General features: G+C 49.5%; 2 protein-coding genes across 2 annotated transcripts in view; one reads left to right on the top strand and one right to left on the bottom strand.

The window, feature by feature from the left end:
* P2rx3 (purinergic receptor P2X 3) overlaps nt 1-8526 on the bottom strand; it is a 33035-nt gene extending 24509 nt beyond the window's left edge. The window contains exons 1-3 of the mRNA XM_021642864.2: nt 8227-8526; nt 509-644; nt 36-107 (exon numbers count right to left, since the gene is read on the bottom strand). Coding sequence (XP_021498539.1) covers nt 36-107; nt 509-644; nt 8227-8345 — 327 coding nt within the window. The 5' untranslated portion in view covers nt 8346-8526. The remainder of the gene's footprint in view (nt 1-35; nt 108-508; nt 645-8226) is intronic.
* Nucleotides 8527-10629: 2103 nt separating this feature from the next.
* Nucleotides 10630-20089, top strand: Ssrp1 (structure specific recognition protein 1). Its single transcript, XM_021642865.2, has 17 exons — nt 10630-10765; nt 11235-11407; nt 11818-12003; nt 12995-13100; nt 13347-13537; nt 13641-13871; nt 13994-14097; nt 14183-14311; nt 14535-14756; nt 15392-15464; nt 15852-15990; nt 16089-16134; nt 17281-17410; nt 18308-18478; nt 18606-18694; nt 19213-19399; nt 19617-20089. Exons 2-17 carry the CDS (start codon nt 11354-11356, stop codon nt 19686-19688), a joined length of 2130 nt encoding a protein of 709 aa, XP_021498540.1. The 5' UTR covers nt 10630-10765; nt 11235-11353; the 3' UTR covers nt 19689-20089.
* Nucleotides 20090-20800: the final 711 nt, after the last annotated feature.

Raw genomic sequence — 20800 nt, 5'->3', positions numbered from 1 at the left:
GCTGCTGATCTGCTTCCTTGACCTGCTCCACTCACCTCTGGACAGAATCCTTGCATTTGATTTTCAGTAACGATCATTTTGGTGATGATGACAAAGACAGAGGTGCCCTTGGGAGGAGAAAGAAGGGAGAGAAAAGAAGCCCAGTCCCAATTTGTGGGGCAGGAAATGACTTCCCCTCCACAAAAGACGAAGCCACAGTCTGACTGATTTGACCGAGGTGGCAGGCTAACAAGGGGAACAGCTGGTGACAAAGCCAAGTCTCTGGCCACTGGGTGGTCCTTCTTGTTTTCTTCCTGCATTGTTCCCAGAGCACAGGCGTGACAGGGTCGGGGTGGGAGTGGGAGTGACAGTGGGGTGGGGCGGGGGGTCCAGCTTCCTTATGTCCAACACTGCATCTTGGAGGGTGACTTCTTGTTCCCTTAACAGTACTGTAGCTACTGGCTAGGGACACCTGCCTCTTTGTCCCCAGACGTGGGCATGCACACGTCCCTGCGGCGGGGAGCCGTACCTGGGGTGGGGTCACGTAGTCGGACACGTCCATGACTCTGTTGGCATAGCGCCCGAAGCCCTTCACCTTCGTCACCACCGAGGACTCAATGGCGGTGTCCCGCACTTGGTAGGCCTTCTCGTGCAAGAAAACCCACCTGCAGCAGAAGGGCACGGTTACAGAGAGGAGCGCACAGGCTCAGGAGACAGGGGCCGGGAAGTTCTCCTTCCTGCCAACGGGAGACCGTGCGTGGCAGGGCGACGCGCTGGGGCCAGAAGCTGGTGTGAGTTTTCGGCTGGGCACTGACTCTTCGTAACCACCTCCAAGGAGCACCCTTGGGTTTCTTTTCCTGGTCGTCCTCCTATGAAAACTCCTAATAGCCCAGTGTGTGTGCCATGTGGAAAGGCCACAAGTTGTTTTTTTGTTTTTGTTTTTTTTCTTCTTGGAAACAGAGTCTCACTGTGTAGCCCTGGCGGGAAGAGAACTCATTTTGTAGAACAGGCTCTCCTTGAACTCACAGAGTTCACCGTGTCTGCCTCTCAGGTGCTAGAATTAAAGATGTGTGCCACCACACCTGGCATCGGAAGTTGATGCTGAGATAGATACTCCAACATCACCTCTATTGCTGTCTGTCCAGCTTTTGTTTTTGGCCTGCTGTTCAGTGGTTGGCTAGACTGGCTGGCCAGTGAGGCTTCTAGCCACCTGCCTACAGCTTCCCGGAACTAGGTTACAGATACTCTGTTATGCCTGACACTATCTTTAAAGGACGGCACTGGGTCGCTTGAAGGCTAGGAAAGTGCTATCAGTATTGAGCTACAGTCCCAGCCTACCTGTGGTCCACACATTTGAAGATGCTTAAAAAGGAGAGAGAGAGAGGGACTGAGAGGGAGAGAGCACTGGGTGGTGGTGCCCTTTCATTCCGGAGCCCAGCCTGCTCTACAGAGTGAGTTACAGGGCGAGCTACACAGAGAAACCCTGTCTCAAAAAAAAAAAAAAAAAAGTTATTGTTTTATTCCTAAGAAATGTTTACCCTCTTGTGCCCTTGTGGGCCGTATGCACAGCCGAGAGTAACTACTGCTGGTGCAGAGGTCCCCTCTCTAGCAGGCAGCAAGGAAAAGCAAGCAAGAAAGCCTCCGGCCCTTCCCAAGCGTTAGTCAGAGTTGTGCCCTGTGTGCCGGGGACACAGCCGTCATTCCAGAAAGAACCTGGTGAAAGGCCCTGGGAGCGGGCACTTGGCCAGGGGTGAGCTGAGAGATGAGGAAGGAGGGGGCGAGGGCAGCGTCTGTGCCTCTGCTGGAGGCAGCCCTGTTGGGGAGGCCGGCTGAGCTTATTCCTTGCACTGTGCTGCCACCTAGTGGTCATTACCTGTCTCCCTATAGTTTTAAGTCATTATGGGACCAAATGACCCTCCCAGACCTCCCTGGCGGCAGGGAGGACCTCACACTGCACATCTGTGAAGGCCTGTCTCCCGTGTGAAACAAGCCACCACAGCCCTCAGGATTCAGGACACTCAGTTCCTGTACCTGTTCCAGCCTGACACGTGGAGACATTTGGGCCTGGTGGTTACCCTCTTATTCTATAGGTGAGGAAATGTGTCAAATAGGTTTGACAAAAGATACACATTCTATACAAGAAACTAGTAATACGATAAATTTTGTTAGCGTTATCATTATCATAATCATTGTCACTACTATAGGTGTTTTACTGCAGTCCTGAGGATGGAACCTAGGACAAATGCTAGGCAAGCCCCCTAAGCTCTACTCCTAAGCCCTCCTGATCTTATCTGACCACAGCTTGGCAGAGAGAACTGTGGCAGCTGGTGCAACCAGACAGCATACTTTGGAATGGCTGGGTCAGCACCATCTTCTGCCTCCACCAAAGGCTGGAAACCACATCAGGAGAAGATGACAGAAGGGATCAGAGGCAGAGGAGCTCAGGAAACCTCTGGCTGTGGGTGCCCCTGCCAGGACAGCTGGGAGGCCATACCTGGGCTGGCCTGAGGCATCTAAGGAACAGCAGGGAATCCGGCCCAGGACCTCTTGGCCGTGCACTGCTGCTTCAGAAGGTGGTGGCTGCCACGCGTCTGTGAAGACTGGGGAGCTTGCTGCTCCATGTGTGTGTGCTCAGACATTTTTTGTGGCTGGAGGTTGGACTGTATGGCCCTTGAGATCCCTATACTGCTAGAAGATGCATAGGAAGAGGCTTTAAGGACATGCATGGAGGTAGAGTCACGCGTAGGAAAGACACAGACTTGGAAGCAGAGGCTGATCTTTGCGTGTGCGCTCTTTGGTCATTGAGCGGTTCAGTGCCATTCCCATAAACTAGCTGTCTCTTACTGAAATTCTTTTTCCTTTACACTTATTCTTATGGTGTGTGTGTTTCTGTTTGTGTGTAATTGCTCAGAAGCTACCTACCTTTAATTATTTAATTAATTTTTGGGAATGGAGGTCAGAGGACAACTTGTGGGAGCCAGTTCTCTCCTTGTATTCTGTGAGTCTTGGTGAATGAACTCAGGTTTTCAGGCTTGGTGGAAGATAGCTTTACATATAGGCCCTCTTCCAAGCCTAACCATCCATCCACCCATCCATCCTCCCAATCATTGCTCCATCCATCCACCCACCCATTCTCTCCTTCATCCACTGACCAACCCAATTACCCACCCATTCTCTCACCCATCCATCTACCTACCCACCCATCTCTTAGACGGGGCCTCTCGCTTTTACCCAGAACTCACCCACTAATCTAGACTGACTGGTCAGCAAATCCCCGAGATCCACTTGTCTGCATTTCTCCAGTGCCAGGATTAGAAACACATGCCATGGCTTTTCCACACAAGTCCTGAGAACTGAACTCAAGTCCTTGACCCTGAAAGGACTTTACCCATTCCGCCATCTTCCCAGTGACTGTTTTAACTTTTCATTGGCAAGTAACGCTTGCCTGTGTCTATGGGGCACAGTGTGAGTGTTGTGGTCATGTATACACGACAGAATGAGCAGAACGAGTCTATTAGACTAATTAGCGTAACCATCTCACAGTTATATGCTTCCTTTTTTGTAGTATCATCTCCTTGGATTCTGAATGCTTTCCTGCATGAGAGAAAGAGGGTGGAGTTACAGCTCTGCCAAATGGCTTCAGACCTGTTACCTGCTTTACCGTGGCTGCCTCGTAGCGGGCGAGTTGGCTAATGCTCCATTAAGCATCAGCCACATGCTTGTGAAACGCTCTGAGTGCCACGCCTTTCAGGAGTCTGCAGCGCTGTTTGCTTTACCGTTCGCTCTTGTAATGGTTTTCCTTTTTTTATTTTTTGAAGGGGAGGATTTCATTAAGGTCCCATTCACCATGTTATATTCTAACAGAGAGGAAGGCAGCATCTTGTTACAGAATCCATGGAAGGTGATCTGAAAGAGCACCATCGGCTCATGGCCTCATGCCCTCTGGAATGACGGGGAATGAGTCTGGGGCTGACTCCCTGGTTCAGCCAAGATGATGGCTGCTGTTGAACATTCACCAGAAAGTAAGCTGCAGTCCAGACAGGGCTCAGCACTCCGTGAGCACGGTCATCAGATGGACATGTTTCTTGCTTTTGAACTTTAAAAAAAGGTTCTTTGAGGCCAGTGCCTTGTCCTTAAAGTCAGGTACATTTGTAGATGCGAAGAGTGTCCAGAGTGTCATATCATACAGCCAACACTGTGACACTGCTGGCCTCTTCCATAAAGCCTTAACAATGTGACAGCTGTGTTCTGCTATTATGACACTCACAGAGAAACAGACATAGAAGGACACACACTTGCTCAGAGTCACACAGCTGGCAAGCAGGTTCCAGACAGGGTGACGTGCTCTGGATCACCCCCAGCCATCCCACTGTAGGTCTCTCACTCTGCCTCGGGTCAGGCCCCTGCTTTGCTGACAGAAGAGCATCCCTTACCTCAGGAAGGTCTCAGGAAGCAGGGGTGTGGGGTGGAGAAACATTAACCAGTCTCCTCCTTCTCTTCCTTTAAGACTCCTTGTATGCCCAGTAGGGAGGAGAGGCCACATTAGTATTCTCTCTGAGTTAACAAATGGAAGAATTTCAGTCGCCCCAAGGGGCTGAGGACGTCATAAGGGTAGCTAGCAATGGAAGGTGCGGAGATGCTTCATTTCCAGAACAGAGGGGCTAAGGCTGTCTCTAGAGGCCAGGACTTAGGAGATGGAGCAGGCCTGAGCCTCTGATTCTTGGCATTTACTCTGCTGCTCTGACTTCTTTTTTCTTCCTCATATTTCTGGTTTATTATTTATAGAGCGGAAGGCGGTGGCAGCTCCTTGGCAGGTGGGATGTGCAGGAAAGAGGCCCAACACCCTCCCGTCTATACCCAGGGAGTCAAGGAGGAGGAAGCCAGGGAGTGGGTGTGAAATGTGTGTGTTGTGTGTGTCAGAGGAAAGGGGTCTCTTAGGAAGGTGTGAGCTGGGCAGAGGGAAAGAGGGAGGCATGGCAGAGGGTCCAGAAACAGCAGTAGTTCCCACATATAACTAAGGAAGGGCATGTGGCATGTGCCATCCCAGAACACCCTGGCAGGAGGTACTCTCACACCCATTTCCTAGACTCACAGGTCTGCATCAAGGTGGTATCAAAGCAAGGATGTCAGACCAGGTAGTTCAAGGCTGAGGCTGTGGTGTAGGGAGAAGAAGGCTCCCATGGCTGTCAGCCCCCTTTCTATCTGGGGGTTCCAACTGATCCTACCAGCATGTCACCTAGTGTGCCGACAAGGAGCCTCGGGTGTTCCCCGCCTCTGGTACACTCTGGGGGAAGTGGTGGCACCCACAGCACGTAACTGAGGCTAGAGCCTAGGTGCTTGGGTGGTGTGCTGCTGTGGGTGTGTAGGGGAATACTTGGTTCATGGTACACCCTTCCTAGGTGAGGCTGTGTGGCCTGTCTCCCTGGCAGAAACTAACAGGGAAAGAGTCAGGTATTAGTGAAGTGCCAACAGCAGAGCATAAAACATCCTTTCAAGGGGCAGACAGGCTAGTTGGCTCAGTGCGTAGAGGTATGCCAAGTGTGAGGACAGGAGTTCCATCTTTGAAACTCACATGCTGAGGAGAGAAATGCACCCCGCCCCCCGTTCTCTGACCTCTACACATACCCAGGCACTACCCTCCCCCCCGCAAAATGAATAAAATAAAATGGAAAAAAAAACCCTTTCAAATTCTACTGAGTCTAGGTAGTTTTCTCTCCTACAGGCTTTCCCACGTCCACTCCTACTCGCTTTACTCCGCGGACAGAGCAGACAGCTCAGAGCTGACTGTGGTTCTCTTCCTTGGCCTCAGCCATACACACGGGTTGAACTGTGCCGGTAACTTCCTTCTTAGCCTTTACTCTGCCTTGAAAACAAAAGCTCTCTCGTAGGACGCCAGGTCTGACCTCTGCTTCCAGGGATCTTTCTACACTCCAGCCTCTACTCGCAGAAACTTCCTTTCTTCCTTCCACAGACCAGGCTCTTTCCCTCCACAGAGGTGGGCACTTTGCCTTGGGACTTCTTCCTTCCTTTTGCTCATCTGGTTGCTTCTACTCATCCTTCAGAACCTGGGTAGGATAAGGCATTTCCAGAAAACTCCTCTCACAAAGCTAAGGGCTTCTGAGTGGCAGTACTTTTGGTGTTGTGCATATGTTAGACACAGTTAAAACTTTGCATTTGTTTGTGAGGATTGCTGGATTAATATCCACTTCCTGCCACAGCAATGGGCACGACGCTCACAGGATAAAGACCCTGTCTGCTTTTGTCCAGTGCACAGTAATGCCTGGCATGAAGGGATGCTTGATGCACGTTTGCTAAATTAACCACAATGGATTCATGGAGTCACATGGTGTTTAGGCTCCTATAAACAGAGATGGGCTTGGGCCAGAGGGCTGGGCTGTCAAGTGTGCTGATGTAACTGCAAGCGCTGGTCTACGGGGAGCTGTCAGGCTGCGAGATGGATGGGGTTGCGTATGAAGACGCCAAAGAGCCTCTCTCATGCTCCCATGAGCAGGCTGGATCAAGGCCTCAGCACTGGTGGATTCAATCTGATCCTGATGAGGGGCAGCCAAGGGCAGTGCAGGGCTAAGGGAGGGGGCTAGTCCAGGAGAGGGCTGTCTCTGTCTTCCATCAATGTCCGCCTGAAGCCAGGAGAGCCAGGCCAGGTTAGGAATGTGCTGAAAAAGCTCCTGGATTCATTTGGACCAATATACCATCCTGTGGCTATCAACATCAAGCAGGGAATATATACGCGAGCACAGAATGCTTCAGAGCCAACTCAGGCTGAGGAGATAGCTCAGCGGGAAGAGTGCTCACATACTATGCACAGAGCCCCGGGTTCAACCTGTCATAACCTGGATGTGGTGGCCCACACCTGCAATTTTAGTGCCAGGATTAAGAATTCAAGGACATCTTAACCTTCGTAGTCAGTTCAAGGCAAGGCTTAGATAGACAAGACTGTCTTAAAAAACAAAAACTAAGCAAACTAGCCAACCAAAAAGAAACCAGTTTTGAGCCAAATTTGAAGAAAGGGCCATGGAACATTTCTAAACACCTCCCTCAAAACTTCAATATAGGAAAGCAGTTTCAAGGCCATTTAATCCTACTCCATAGCTTGAATGCCTTCTGATGTCTGCACAAGGCTATACCAAAGCCTACAGAATCTCATCAAACCCATGAAATAAAAATCGCTTTTAAAAAACCACACCTGCCCATCTACCCACACATCCAACCTCCCAACACTACTCCAACCTTTCAGCTCCAGCTGCATGCACACAGGATGCATTCTTTGATTTTGCCTGAATTAACTCATGACCTAGTCAGTGGCTTTCTGTCTTTCATAAACAGACTCATTGTCTCAAGGAACAGTAAGTGACCACAGACCCACAAGCCAGGAAAGAAAACCCTTGAGGTTTTTGCCTGCATTTCCTGGTGCCAACCAGTGTGCAGAAATGACTGCAAGAAGGACAGACCTGTGTTTCCCTCCCAGCCATTGTTTGCTCAAGTTCTTTTGTATGTGTGCAGGGATGATGGTGTTTGGACCTTGCTGGCCCTTGAGCAACCCCTAGCATGAGTCTTACGATACAGTCAGGTAGAGATTAGAATTTATGTTTTCAGCAATGGATATCATTTCTGCCTTCTTGGGGAAGAGCCCCACACTAAGTCAGAAAAGGCACTTTTCTCTTTGGCCCCTCTGTCCTTGAGTGTGTTTGTACCTCTCTCTCCCTCCTTTGTCCTACTCTCCAAGAGCAAGGATCTCTTGCTTTTTTAAGCTCTCACCATCTAGCCCATGGAAGAAAGGAATTCCTAACTCTAACTAAAGCCAGTGTTCTCCTTTCCTCCCAGCTGGCTCTTCCATGCAGCATTCACCCCTCTCTCTGGTTTCAGAATCTTCTTCCTGTGTTCTTTTCTCTGTCTGAGACTCCAAAGACTCAGTTGAGACAAAAGAAAAAAAAAAATGTGTGGAAGGGTCTACCATTCTTTTTTTTTTTTTTCTTTTGGCTTGGGAAGATGGATCATGTGGGTCCTTTCCTGCCCAGGGAATATACCCATATCCTTGGACAAGTTACTGTGCAAAATAATCCACCTGAGAACGGGTCTAGATGAGAGTGGCAGAGGCCAGTCCCGAGGATGTGGCTCCCACAAATCAAAGTGTTTCCCTAAGGAGAAAGTCTGGAAGCTGCAGCGCATTCTTGAGAGAGAGAGGGAAGGACATCAGCAAGCCCTCCTTTCCCGGGACCATGGACTCACCCCACAAAGTAGGAGATAATCAGCAGCTGGACAGCTCGGTTGATGATCCCAATGGTCCAACTTTTCACCACCACCGACTTGGTAGTCTCGTAGGTGAAGAAGTCTGATATACAGTTCATACTGCGAAAGTGCTCACAGCCACTCGGAAGGGCTGTGGATGGCAGCTCAAGGAGGACCTCTGGATTGGGAGACAGAGATTAAGGCCTGGAGTGGGCAGCCGCTTAGTGGGGCTTGAGGAAGAGAGCCAGTTCCTGTAAGCCAGGCAGCTGTAGCCCAGTGCCTAGTCTCTTTCTCCTCTTGACACTCTGGTTGCTAACAGTCCAGGGCCAGGGCGGCGGACCACCTTTTTATTCGTCTCCGCTCCACTCCCCTGTGATGTCACAGCAGGGGTGGGGTCTCCAATCTCGGGCTCCAGATTGCCTGGGATGCAGCTGGCTATGGCCCTCTGGGACTCATGTTTTATCTGCACTCTGTCTACTGTTTCTATTCTGTTCTCTTATGCTGTGTCTCTACCACAGCTTGCCAGCTGCTTCGTATTCTCCAAAGCCCCCTGTAACGGCCCATTCCTGAGTTATCGCATTTGCCTAAGCCAAGAATTCCACTTTGAGTGTCTGCTTATTTCTAGCTAATAGCACAAATGGGGAGAAAGGGTTCTTGACAATCCTAAGTCTCCTGGGAGGAAGAGTTACACATTTCCTACCATCTTCTCCTCTCTGCCCTCCAGAATCTCACTGTTGCCCAACTAGTCTCAAACTTGCTGTGTTGCTATTTTTCAAACTCACAATCCTTCTGCCCTCGTCTCGGAGTGCTGTGATTACAGGTTTTACTACTGCAAAGTGGAAAGTCACTTATTTCTAACTCCAATTGACAGCAGGGGTTGAAACTCTTCTGGTTGTACAGAAATTACCAAAATTTCTCTCTTTTACCCTAAGGTTACTCAAATCTTTTGTTAGGGTATGTGCCCCTGAAAGGTTGGGGCCCCTGAAAGGTTAGTCATCTTCAATAGTTTCCGCAAATCCTAGAAATGTGCTGCATTAACAATAGGTTCTCATCTTTTACAATTTATTTATTTTATATCCTGACTGTATCCCCCTCTTTCCTCTGTGGCCTGGCAAGGCCACATTGCCAGGGTAAAATGATCAAAGAGAAGGCAACTGAGTTCATGACAGAGGAAGCCCCTGATTCCCTTACTCGGAAACTGAGATGAGAAAAAATTAAATTAAATTAAATTAAAAAGTGTTTTTACGGGGGGGAGGGGATGTAAAGGCAAGACTGGGAGGAGAGGAGGGAGGGGGCTGAGGTCAGGTTGAAAAGTGAGTACATAAAATTTAAAATGTTTTTACATTTAAAAACAAACAAACGAACAAAGAACCAATAGGTTCTCATTACATATCTTAAGCGCGGTGCTAAACAGTGCTTGCTAAACTGCTTGTGGTGCTAAGCAGTATTTAACCCGGTGGTTAAAGCCACAAGTACTGGATGACAAGAATGCACTTTGACTATCTCATATTTTATGAGTTAGCAAGCCAGGGAAACTGTGAGTTTAAATATCCTTTCTTTATGCAGGGCATATGCTAGTAATCACTATAAACCTTGGACCCTTGTGATTATGATAAAAGGTTGATGTTAAAAAAAAAATTTAATTTCTAGGTTCCATCTTTGATGCCAATGCACTGACAGCCTGGGCAAATCTTCCATGGGTCTAATTTTTCTCATCTGCAAAATGAGGAAAGGAGGGAGAAACAAAAGCATCTCTTTCAGACCTGGCTTCAAATTTTGCAAGATGCTCTCTGGTGCTATGTGAGGCCATCAGGGCCTCTGCCAACTGAGGCTGATGTGATTTCAAGTAAGTTCTGGCTCAAAGGTAAATCTGACACCAGCACTTGAACTTAATGCAGCCATCTGCTAGGCTCTTCCCAAGAACCCACAAATTAGAGATATGGATGAGCTAGTGTTGGGGTTGGAAGGTGAACTCATTTCAGAAAGGATCTGATCCATTTGCCAGGGTACAGCTGGAAAGCGACATCCGCATTTCCTTTGCAGCTCAGTCGGGGAGTCATTTCTGGCTACAGCTCTGTATTTTTCTTGTTCATCAGACTCCTTCCCAGACTATTTTACAGGAGGGAAGGACGTGCATGATTTCAACACACATACGAACCTGAAAGCCTGATAAAACTGCATAATTTCCCTTCGGAATCTACTCTTTGAAGAGCAGCCTGTAACTTTCTAAAGAGCGCTCCCGTTTTCTAGCCAAGAATTCAGCCGCGTGGGATTGCACAGCAAGTCCAACGCTCTGGCCGCACAGAGTGCCGACGCTCTAGGCGACAGTCTCGTTGGTCGGCCCGGATGGTGATCTTCTAGCCAGGTCTTCCTCTCTATGGTCCGTACGCAACTTCCGGTGGCGGGACGCGGGACCGCGCACGCGGGAAAAGCTTCCCCGGCACCCCCTCCCCCGTGCCCCACCCCCTCCCCCGCGTACCCCTGCGCCCACCCCCGGCGCTGTGCGGTCGCGAGGCTGCAGCTCGAAGAGGTGGAAGAGGTGGGTGGTCGCGATCCCCGGGCCCCGGGTGTGCATGGGCCCCGCTCCCCCGCGGACGCTCAGTGTGGATCGTTCCGCGTTCAAATTCGCCGGCAGTGGGCGAATCCATTTTAAAGGAGGGGGAGAAGCGTGGGTCCAGGGGTCCTGGGGGTGGTGGGATCGCTGGGATCGGGACACTACTCTGAGCGGAGTTGAGGTGCGCTCTCAGAGCAGGTCCCAGGGTTCCGCCGATTGTTGCCGTGCCTGTCGGTGGAACGTCCGGAGAGGATGTCGGGTTGGGGTGTGAGCGCCACTACAGGCCTGGTTCTGCACCTAGGGTCCTGGGCCTTGGCCTCAGGAGCGCTGCAGAGCCGGTCTGTAAGATTCCCCAGGCAGTGGAGAACTTGAGACATTCCAGGCACAGCTACCCATGGGCGAGCGGAGTAAGGTGGCGTCTTTTCTTGCTTATCAATCTCCTTCCCGAATTCAGATTCCCACACTGGTGAACATCTGCACACCTAACCAGGAATTGGGGCCCAGTTCACAGAAAAGGGTTCGTTTTCTCTGGTGCCTAGGGCTCTGTGCTCGGGCCGACACGGGCAGGTGAACATGGCAGAGACACTGGAGTTCAACGACATCTTCCAGGAGGTGAAAGGGTCCATGGTGAGAATGGCTTGGGCTTTTAATAAAGGCAGAGAGAGGGAAGAGTTTGTGTCCATTAACAAAAACTTAATTCTGACTACTACTTTGGAAACAGTGTATCTGGTGTTTTCCAGATTGAAAACAGCAGCAAAGTCTGAAAGTTACTGATCTTGAGTTTGAAGAGATTGCATGTGTAGTTGTATCCTGAATCCCTGTGTTAAAAACTGAGGCCCTTTCAGGGTTCTGGATGCCAGAGCCAAGCTTGCAGTCTTGCTTTGCTGTTTCTTTTGTCTTTTGACGTGGTTTCACCACTTTACCTGTTGCTTTTCCCTTGGTAATCTGGCCAGCTTGCAGCACCAAATGGGTGAGGGGTAAGATGGACCCTCTACACACTGTGTCCTGTTCTGAATTTGGGTCTGTGTTTTGGGCAGAATGATGGGAGGCTGCGATTGAGCCGGCAGGGTATCATCTTTAAGAACAGCAAGACGGGCAAAGTGGACAACATCCAGGCTGGGGAGTTGACAGAAGGCATCTGGCGCCGGGTAGCTTTGGGCCATGGACTTAAACTGCTCACAAAGAATGGGCATGTCTACAAATACGATGGCTTCCGAGAATCGGTGAGAGAGCTGGCTGCTGTGACCCTCTCCGTTTGTAACTGCCTGTTTCGTTCATGTTTAATCTTCTAGAGACAGTTGGTGTGCCTCTGATAATCACGCCATCTCCTGTTGGTGACTCTTGAACAAAAAACTAGTGTTCTGTACTCAGTGCCCATGTCCTGTTAATTTCTTTGTGCCTGGACTTTGGAATGTTTTCTACCATCGTAATTTATATAATGTTTTCAATTTGCTCCTTCTGTCCTGGTTCAGAATCTTAGCTTGGTGCTATAGGCTTTTGCTTTTCTATTGTGAGCTGCTTGAGTTCCTTGGTTTTAATATCCACCTTCATCCAAAGAGCACTTCACAAAGTTTAAAAACAACAAGGTGATATATACATCTGGGAATGTAAGTTTCTTTACTACTCCTAGCTGGAGGCCCAGCAATAAAAGGCAACAAAAATATTTTTATTTATTAAAAATTGTATGTATGACGCTTTCCTAGCATGTATACTGGTGTACCATGTGCATGCCTGTTGCCCTAAAAGTTCACAAGAAGGCACTAAGTCACCTGGAACTGGAGTTACAGACAGTTGTGATCCGCCCTGTGGGGTGCTGGGAACAAACCCAGGTCTTTGGCAAGAACAAGTACTCTTAACCACTGAACCAGCACGTGTCTGGCACTTACACGGCTTTAAGAGTAAAGGTGAAGAGAAGGAAGAAGGTTTGGAAGGAGACCCCTGAGATCTGCAAGCTGAGGCTCTTACAGGGTTCTGGATGCCAGAGCCAAGCTTGCAGTCTAGACTTGATGGTTCTTGTGGGGCTGAAGGCATCTGGGTCCCAGAGACAAAGTAAAGTTGTTTTTAAGCAGTTTTAGAGTTGATAATCTCAGGTGTGGTTTCTGAGAAGGGATATATTGGTGAACTTCCCCTGAACTAAAGAATCTCAGGACCTTTAAGTTGTGTTAAGTCCCAGAGGGTTTCACTGGGATTGCACTTTCTCCTTTTCATTTACAGGAGTTTGAGAAACTCTCTGATTTCTTCAAAACTCACTATCGCCTCGAGCTAATGGAGAAGGATCTGTGTGTGAAGGGCTGGAACTGGGGGACAGTGAAGTTTGGTGGTGAGTGAGGAAAACAGAGAAATGGGGAGAAGGTGGGAGGAAGAAGGGCCTCAGCTGTTGTCTGTTCTACTCTTTGCTCTGATTTGTAATTCCAGCTTGTGTGTTAGCATGTATTTATCTAGCATGCAGTCTCAGTAGGCACTGTGGCTGGTCCTCCAATCCTCGGTCCTGGACCTCAGGGCTGGTGGCATGCTTCTGTAGACTCTGGGGGAGGAGTGTGCAGTCTGATGAGCCCTGTCCTCACAGGACAGCTGCTGTCTTTTGACATTGGTGATCAACCAGTCTTTGAGATACCCCTAAGCAATGTGTCCCAGTGTACTACGGGCAAGAATGAGGTGACCCTGGAATTTCACCAGAATGATGATGCCGAAGTGTCTCTCATGGAGGTGCGCTTCTATGTCCCTCCCACGCAGGAAGATGGTGTGGACCCTGTGGAGGTGAGGCTTCTGCTCATTGGACTGCTAGATGTTGCTGAATGGGCTTTGGCTGGCAGGCCTGGGAGCAGAGGCCTGCTGGTTGATTACCCACGTGTGTTTGCAGGCCTTTGCCCAGAACGTTCTGTCAAAGGCAGATGTGATCCAGGCTACTGGAGATGCCATCTGCATCTTCCGGGAGCTGCAGTGCTTGACTCCTCGTGGTCGCTATGATATCCGGATCTACCCCACCTTCCTACACCTGCATGGCAAGACCTTTGACTACAAGATCCCCTATACTACAGTTCTCCGTCTCTTCCTGCTGCCCCACAAGGATCAGAGACAGATGTTCTTTGTGGTGAGCAAACCCCCTTGGGGTGCCTGGTTTTTCCCCTCTCTTTAACAAGGTTACTGATGCCTAGAGTTCTGTATTGCTTAATCACCTGGAGCTCAACAGCCTTGTCTACTTGTCTTTATCAGATCAGCCTGGATCCTCCTATTAAGCAGGGCCAAACCCGTTACCACTTCCTGATCCTCCTCTTCTCCAAGGATGAGGACATCTCCTTGACACTCAACATGAACGAGTGAGTGGCCCGTTGTGCTTGTTTCCTGCCACTATGCATGCAGGAGGCAGGCCTGCCTTTGGACTCCATCTTGCCCTGTTTGTAGGGAGGAAGTGGAGAAACGCTTTGAGGGTCGGCTCACCAAGAACATGTCAGGATCCCTCTATGAGATGGTCAGCCGGGTCATGAAAGCACTTGTAAACCGGAAAATCACAGTCCCCGGCAACTTCCAAGGGTAAGGATGTGGCCGAGGTCCTGCCCTGAGGAAGGGGGTGGGGTGGGAAGTGTCCTGTCATCTTAGTAGAAGAACCTTTTCTGTGACGGGCATGCTCTAAGCAGGAGCCCGGGTGCCCTTGTTGTGATGCCCAGCACCTTAGGGGGAGTGACTTCTGGGAGCCTGCTGTACCCTCGGGCTCTACTGTGGTCTCTGCTGATCAGGCTCCCTGTGTCGTCCTCAGGCACTCCGGGGCCCAGTGTATCACCTGCTCCTATAAGGCCAGCTCAGGGCTCCTGTACCCGCTGGAGCGGGGCTTCATCTACGTGCACAAGCCCCCTGTGCACATACGCTTCGATGAGATCTCTTTCGTCAACTTCGCCCGCGGCACCACCACCACCCGCTCCTTCGACTTTGAGATTGAGACCAAGCAGGGCACCCAGTACACCTTCAGCAGCATAGAGCGGTGAGAGCCTCCTCCTGCCCTCCTGGTTCTCCTGCCCCGCCCCCAGCTGCTGGGAAGCTCCGCCTGGCAGGTCCTCTCTGGGGCTATAATTTATAATTTGACTTTCCTAGCTAAGTTGAATTTTTCTTTCAATTTATCCGAGATCTGATCCTTCAAGTACTCAGACCCTGGGTTCAGAAAAGTTATTTTTTTATATTACGAAAACTGTGTGTTGGTTCTAGCCCATTCTTCTGTGCTCCCCCAGGGTGGAAATATTATCTCTTTCTTTCCCAGAATGAGCCCTGTGCCCAGGAACATAGCAGCTAATGCTTATTGAGTACTTAGCTGTGGGATAAACACTTAACCAATATCTTTGTGTTTAACCCTCATCACAGTCCTGTGAAGAGTAGAGTGTAGACCAGTGAAAACATGAACACCTCCCCTTCCACAGTGCCCTGCTTTGTGCCTATTTGGTGGCTAGCTGTACTCTGCCTGCCTTTTCTGTTCCAGAACTTTTCAGGGCTGTATTCAGCCTACCGATGTCCTGTGTAGTGTAGTCATGAGCTCTAGCCCCACCCAGCCTGTTGGTATCAGAACATCATTTAGCCTCCTGAGTTGGTTGTAACCATCAGTTATGCTGTTGTCTCCCCTCACAGGGAGGAATATGGAAAGCTGTTCGATTTTGTCAATGCGAAAAAGCTCAACATCAAAAACAGAGGACTGAAAGAGGTATCTGTGGGAAGGATGTGCCTCTCTCCTGTTCTTTCTGTAGAGGAGAAAGGAGCAGAGACTTGGTGGCTTCTTTTTCACTCTTTCTTCTCTTCTTACCCTTATAGAAAAAAGAGGTGCGTGTGGCTCCTTCCCCTTCCTGAGCAGGTTCTCTCTGCATGGCCTTAGATCAGTCTATGCAGGCTCTTAGGAGCCCTTGTGGGGCCAGGAAAGGGAGGGCTTGGATTAACTCAGTGCAGTAGGCCCTGCATGTTGGCTGCGTGGACATTCCCGCTCAGGGTCTCCTGGGAGCTGCTGCCTTGATTTCACAGGTGTGGGGAAATGCTTTTGAGTGCTCAGGAGTTCTGGCGTGAACATGATGGCTGACATACATCTTTCCCTGGCTAGGGTATGAACCCAAGCTATGACGATTATGCCGACTCTGATGAAGACCAGCATGATGCCTATTTGGAGAGGATGAAGGAGGAGGGCAAGATCCGGGAGGAGAATGCCAATGACAGCAGTGACGAATCAGGAGAAGAAACTGGTGGGCTAGCCTCTGTGCTGGGGCCTGGGCTGCTTGTCTGGGTAAGGGGTGGGACTTCCACTGCAGTGGAAGCTGATGCCATCTGTGTTCTTTCTCAGATGAGTCCTTCAATCCTGTTGAAGAGGAGGAAGACGTGGCAGAGGAGTGAGTTTTGATTGGACTTCGCAGGGAGAAGATTATGGCCTGTAGCTTTATTTCTCATGTCCCAATATAGTTTTGTGAAAGTGTCAGGAATTTAGTGTAGCATGCTTTGAAACCAGCGGAATGGAAAGAGTAGGAGGAGACCTCATGCTTATGCATGCTGGGAGTCTGCACTTGCAAATGACAGTGGTTCCCTTATGCTGCTGACCATCAGTCAAGACTTGTGACTGTCCCTGTTAGAGACTCACTGGCTCCACGTGGTTGGCCTCTGCTTTTAAGTATGCGGCTGGAGAGTGCGGGGATGGCGGTGACTATATGCACTGCTGGATCTGGGTGCTCAGCAGGTGTGGGGAAACTGCTTTGCTTCTGCTTTCCTTCTTAGAAAGTGTAGTCCATGCCCCTCAGAAGGTCTAGGCAGGCTTAATGTGGATAGTTTAACATAGAGAAGCACCTCTTGGTGAACACCAGAGTGGACAACATGGTCTCTGGTAAGCTCCTTCCTGAAGCATCCTCAGACCCTGAAGTTGGCAGGAGGCTCGTCCCTGCAGAAAAGTGGGACTGTTGATCCAGAAAGATTGGGCATCAGAATCAAAACTATAATTGTGAATGTCCTCAGAAGTTCACAAGTTTTGCTCACAGAGGTTAACACACAGATGCTTATGAAGTGCCTTGAGACCCTTTCAGCAGAGGGCAGGTGTCAGCAGCTGTGTGGAGAGGAGATGTGGTCTGCTCTATTGGACAGAATAGTTAGGCACAGGGACTGGCTTCCTCACATTAGGGCTGTCTGTCAGGAAAGGTTGTAGTGTAAACGAAGGTGATTTGACCAGATGGAGTGATGGCTTAGACTTGGTGTGCTGCAGGCTAGCAAGAGACAATGTTGTGTACTGGAGGGCGGAAGTGGAGGAGAACCCGGATTGGAGCAGAAGAGCCCACTGAAACATTTGTTCTTCATTGATTGAGTCAACAAATAACTGGTGGCTGCTCTCTGAGAAGGGATGTTGAAGCCATCTTAGTGAAGGGCCGGACCTCACTGGAGGAGGCTGTCCTTGGGACTCCCTCCCTTGGCCCTTTGTGGGCAGCTGTGAAGATTTCTGTTCCTTCTACCTCTATCCTACCTTCCTTTCTTGAGTCTCAGCCTTGCTCCGGCAGGTTTGACACCAACGCTTCTGCCAGCTCCTCTAGTAATGAGGGTGACAGTGACCGGGAAGAGAAGAAGCGGAAACAGCTCAAAAGGGCCAAGATGGCCAAGGATCGCAAAAGCCGCAAGAAATCTTCAGAGGTACAGGGTCTTCCCGATTGGAGAGTGTGAGCGTGTGTATCTCTATTTTCTGTTCCTCTCTCCTGTTTGCTACAGTAGACGGTGTTGATTGTGCTGCTTTTTGTAGGCTGGTTATCACTTTGGTAGGCATTTTCTAATTTTTTTTGTTATTTTTCATTTAGTTTGTCTGATTTTAATATTTTGACAACTTTATACATATATTTAGTGTACTGTGATATTATTCATACCCCTATTTGTTTTCGTTCCCTTTCCTCTTACTTTGTTTTGTACCCTGTGAGTTTATTAGGATTGCTTGTATGGCTAAGAGGGTTATTTGCTGGAGCAGAAGGAACTTATCAGTGGCTGCACCACTGAAGAAAATGGCTCATCTCCTAGCAACCATTAACTGCATGTAGCTCCTCTGGAAGGGGTGAGCCCTCATGTGTGCCTTTCCCATCTGTGATACAGTATCAGGGCCCGATCTTGTACAGGCCTTGGGCAAGTATCCTAGCTGTGTTCACAGTCACAGCAGCCATGATATGTCTGGTGCCACTGTTTCATCGCCCACCTCCCTTTCCTCTGGCTCTTCATTCTTCCTGCTCCCTTCTTCAGCTGTTTTTCCTTGGCCGTGGTGATACAGTTATTCCGACAACTGAGGACTGAGCCCTCAATTGTCGATTATTCTCAGCACTGACCAGATGTAAGTCTCTAAATCTGAATTAGGAGACACCCTGCCTCTGCTCCAGATCTCTTTGAGGAGGGAAAGCTGCGGCTCCTGTCCCGAGGGCTGTTACTGTATGGCCCGACACTGTTTAGCAACTCCTGCATCTCTTCCCATCCTAGATAATTTCTTTGGGGAAACTTGGGGTAGCTATGGGATGTGGATTTCTGGTGGCATTTGGGTTCTTTCTCTTGTAGGTGAAGAAGGGTAAAGATCCGAATGCCCCAAAGAGGCCTATGTCTGCATATATGTTGTGGCTTAATGCCAGCCGAGAGAAGATCAAGTCAGACCACCCTGGCATCAGCATCACAGACCTTTCCAAGAAGGCAGGCGAAATCTGGAAGGGCATGTCCAAAGAGAAGAAAGAGGCAAGTAGCAGTGGGAAGAAGGGGTGGTAAGAAGGGCTTTGTAGGGTGCAGGGTGTGCTGCTCCTAGAACAGCTGGAGCTGTAGATCTGCTTGCCTCAGCCTAAAGGACTATTTGTGTTTGTGACAGGAGTGGGACCGCAAGGCTGAGGATGCTAGGAGGGAATATGAAAAAGCCATGAAAGAGTATGAAGGAGGAAGAGGTGAATCTTCTAAACGGTGAGTGTTGGGAACAGAATGGCCAATGACTGCTTTTGTAACAGGTTTTTTTTCCAGGTCAGAATTGGGAATTGTAGTACATGTTTTTTGACAGCAGTTTGAGTAGTGCTTTATAAACCCCAAATGACATTGCCATGTATGGGCGATGTTTGGGGTATTCAGGTTGGGGGATAAATTTGGCCCATTTTCCTACATCACTTTTATTTGAAGTAATGGGATAGTTTAGAAAAAGTATTTGTGAAACCTAACAGCTCACATTAGCTTTTAAATAAAACAGAAATGTGAGGTTAATTTTTGCATCTGAGTTGCCTCAGGCTATGACCCTGGTTTTCCTGGGGTACTTTTGCATGGTCCTCTCCTTTGGAGCACTTCGGGCTGACAGCTGACATTCCATTTGCCACATTGAGAATAGTGTGGCCAGTACTGGGAAAATCCTCATTAAAGCCAGAAGAAATGTGGCCTGTGTAATGGCATGGGGAGCCTAATGGCCTGGCTCCTTTTCCACGTTCCTAATCTAGGGACAAGTCCAAGAAGAAAAAGAAGGTCAAAGCAAAGGTGGAGAAGAAATCCACCGCCTCCAGGGGCTCGTCATCCAAATCTTCATCGAGGCAGCTAAGCGAGAGCTTCAAGAGCAGAGAGTTCGTGTCCAGTGATGAGAGTTCTTCTGGGGAGAACAAGAGCAAAAAGAAGAGGAGGCGGAGCGAGGTACGGCAGTAGTGTAGGAGTTGAGGGCCATGTGTGTTGGGAGTGGGTAAGGCCCAGTATGGTTATTAGTCTATAGTAATGAGTTAGAGTGGACAGGTGACTTCTGAGGTTTTGATGAATGCAGGAGGTGAAGGAGGAAGTAGGCATTAGGAAGCCTTCACCAAAGTGCTGGGAAGGTAGCTGGGACAGCTTTACCTATGAGAACTTTGCTTTCCAGGACTCTGAAGAAGAGGAACTAGCCAGTACTCCTCCCAGCTCCGAGGACTCTGCCTCAGGCTCTGATGAGTGAGGAGGAAGATTTGCGCCCATGCCCTGCCGCATCTCTAGGCTCCCTGCTCCTCTGGTAGCAGCCGCTCACACAGTCCTTGGATTCTGTGCGTCTGAGTAACTGCTCCTGGTGGCTCCCATTCCGAGGCAGGGAGGAGGCTCCCGTCTCTGCTGCTTTGCCAGGATGGCTCCTTGTAGTCTGGAGAGAGACTGGGTAGGAGTGTTCTCGTCCGCGTGCTGGCGGAGCCAAGTCCTCGTCCTTTCCTGACTGTAGGGCTAAAGCTGCTTCCTGTCCTGTTCACGTGGCTGCAGCAGGGGTCTTGTGAAGTCAGGCCTGCAGCTCCTCATAGGGGCCTATTTCTACTTTTATTTTGTATTTCTGGTCTGTGAAATCACTTTAATAAAGGGAACTGACTTTGGAAACAGTGTCCTTATGTCTCTTTTTCCACTTTGCATGTGGTATTTACCTTTCCTGACTGGGCAGGGCCTTCTGCCCAGCTGGGAAGCAAGTCTCCAAGTACATCCTGTCCTTCCCAGCTGCACAAGCATTGGTTTTCATCCGTGTCTGTACAACTTGCCATCTGAGAGTGAAGAAATGAGTGCTGATCTGATTAGAAAGCCTCTCATAGTTCCACTCCATTAGCGGGGTTGGGGTTGGGGTATTTAAGAACTCCTTTCTTAAATACCTTAGGAGTTGGGTCTTACAAGGCTTGAGATAACAGAGTGAGGACCGACTTTCTTGTGTAGGGAGCGGAAACCTGAGTCAGGATTGCGGAGGGTGAGTTGTGTGTGTGAAGTGTGAGAAGATTCTGAGAAGGGCAAACTACAAAATTTTGTATTTTGGAATCGTATCTAAAAGATCTCAAAGGAGACATAACACGAGGGGAAAAAGCTACCCCACTTCTCACAGTGGCTCACAATCTGAATTTATCCACGAGGGGTGGCCACGTTGCTTGTGCTCTCAGGAGGACTCAGGTGTAACAGGAAGCCTTTTCAGTCCGCCAACGATTCCCTTCGTGCTGCCCGCGCTCTATGGTGCTGTAATCAGTGTAGGCATAGGGAAAGCTGTCCAGGGCGGTTTCCTCTCTAGGCAGTCATCTCGGTGGCACTGGGGTAAAATTGCGTCAGTTTCGC

The sequence above is a fragment of the Meriones unguiculatus genome, chromosome 8 (genome assembly GCF_030254825.1).
Source record: "Meriones unguiculatus strain TT.TT164.6M chromosome 8, Bangor_MerUng_6.1, whole genome shotgun sequence".
In the NCBI taxonomy this organism is placed as follows: Eukaryota; Metazoa; Chordata; class Mammalia; order Rodentia; family Muridae; genus Meriones; species Meriones unguiculatus.
This window is presented reverse-complemented; position numbering and strand designations above follow the sequence as displayed.

What these genes read in the sequence shown, in the direction of transcription:
- Ssrp1 (XM_021642865.2), top strand. Translation starts at nt 11,354, where the DNA reads ATGGCAGAGACACTGGAGTTCAACGACATCTTCCAGGAGGTGAAAGGG. An exon ending in ATGGTGTGGACCCTGTGGAG is followed by an intron (nt 13,538 to 13,640) that starts GTGAGGCTTCTG and finishes GTGTGTTTGCAG; the next exon opens with GCCTTTGCCCAGAACGTTCT. An exon ending in GTCCCCGGCAACTTCCAAGG is followed by an intron (nt 14,312 to 14,534) that starts GTAAGGATGTGG and finishes TGTCGTCCTCAG; the next exon opens with GCACTCCGGGGCCCAGTGTA.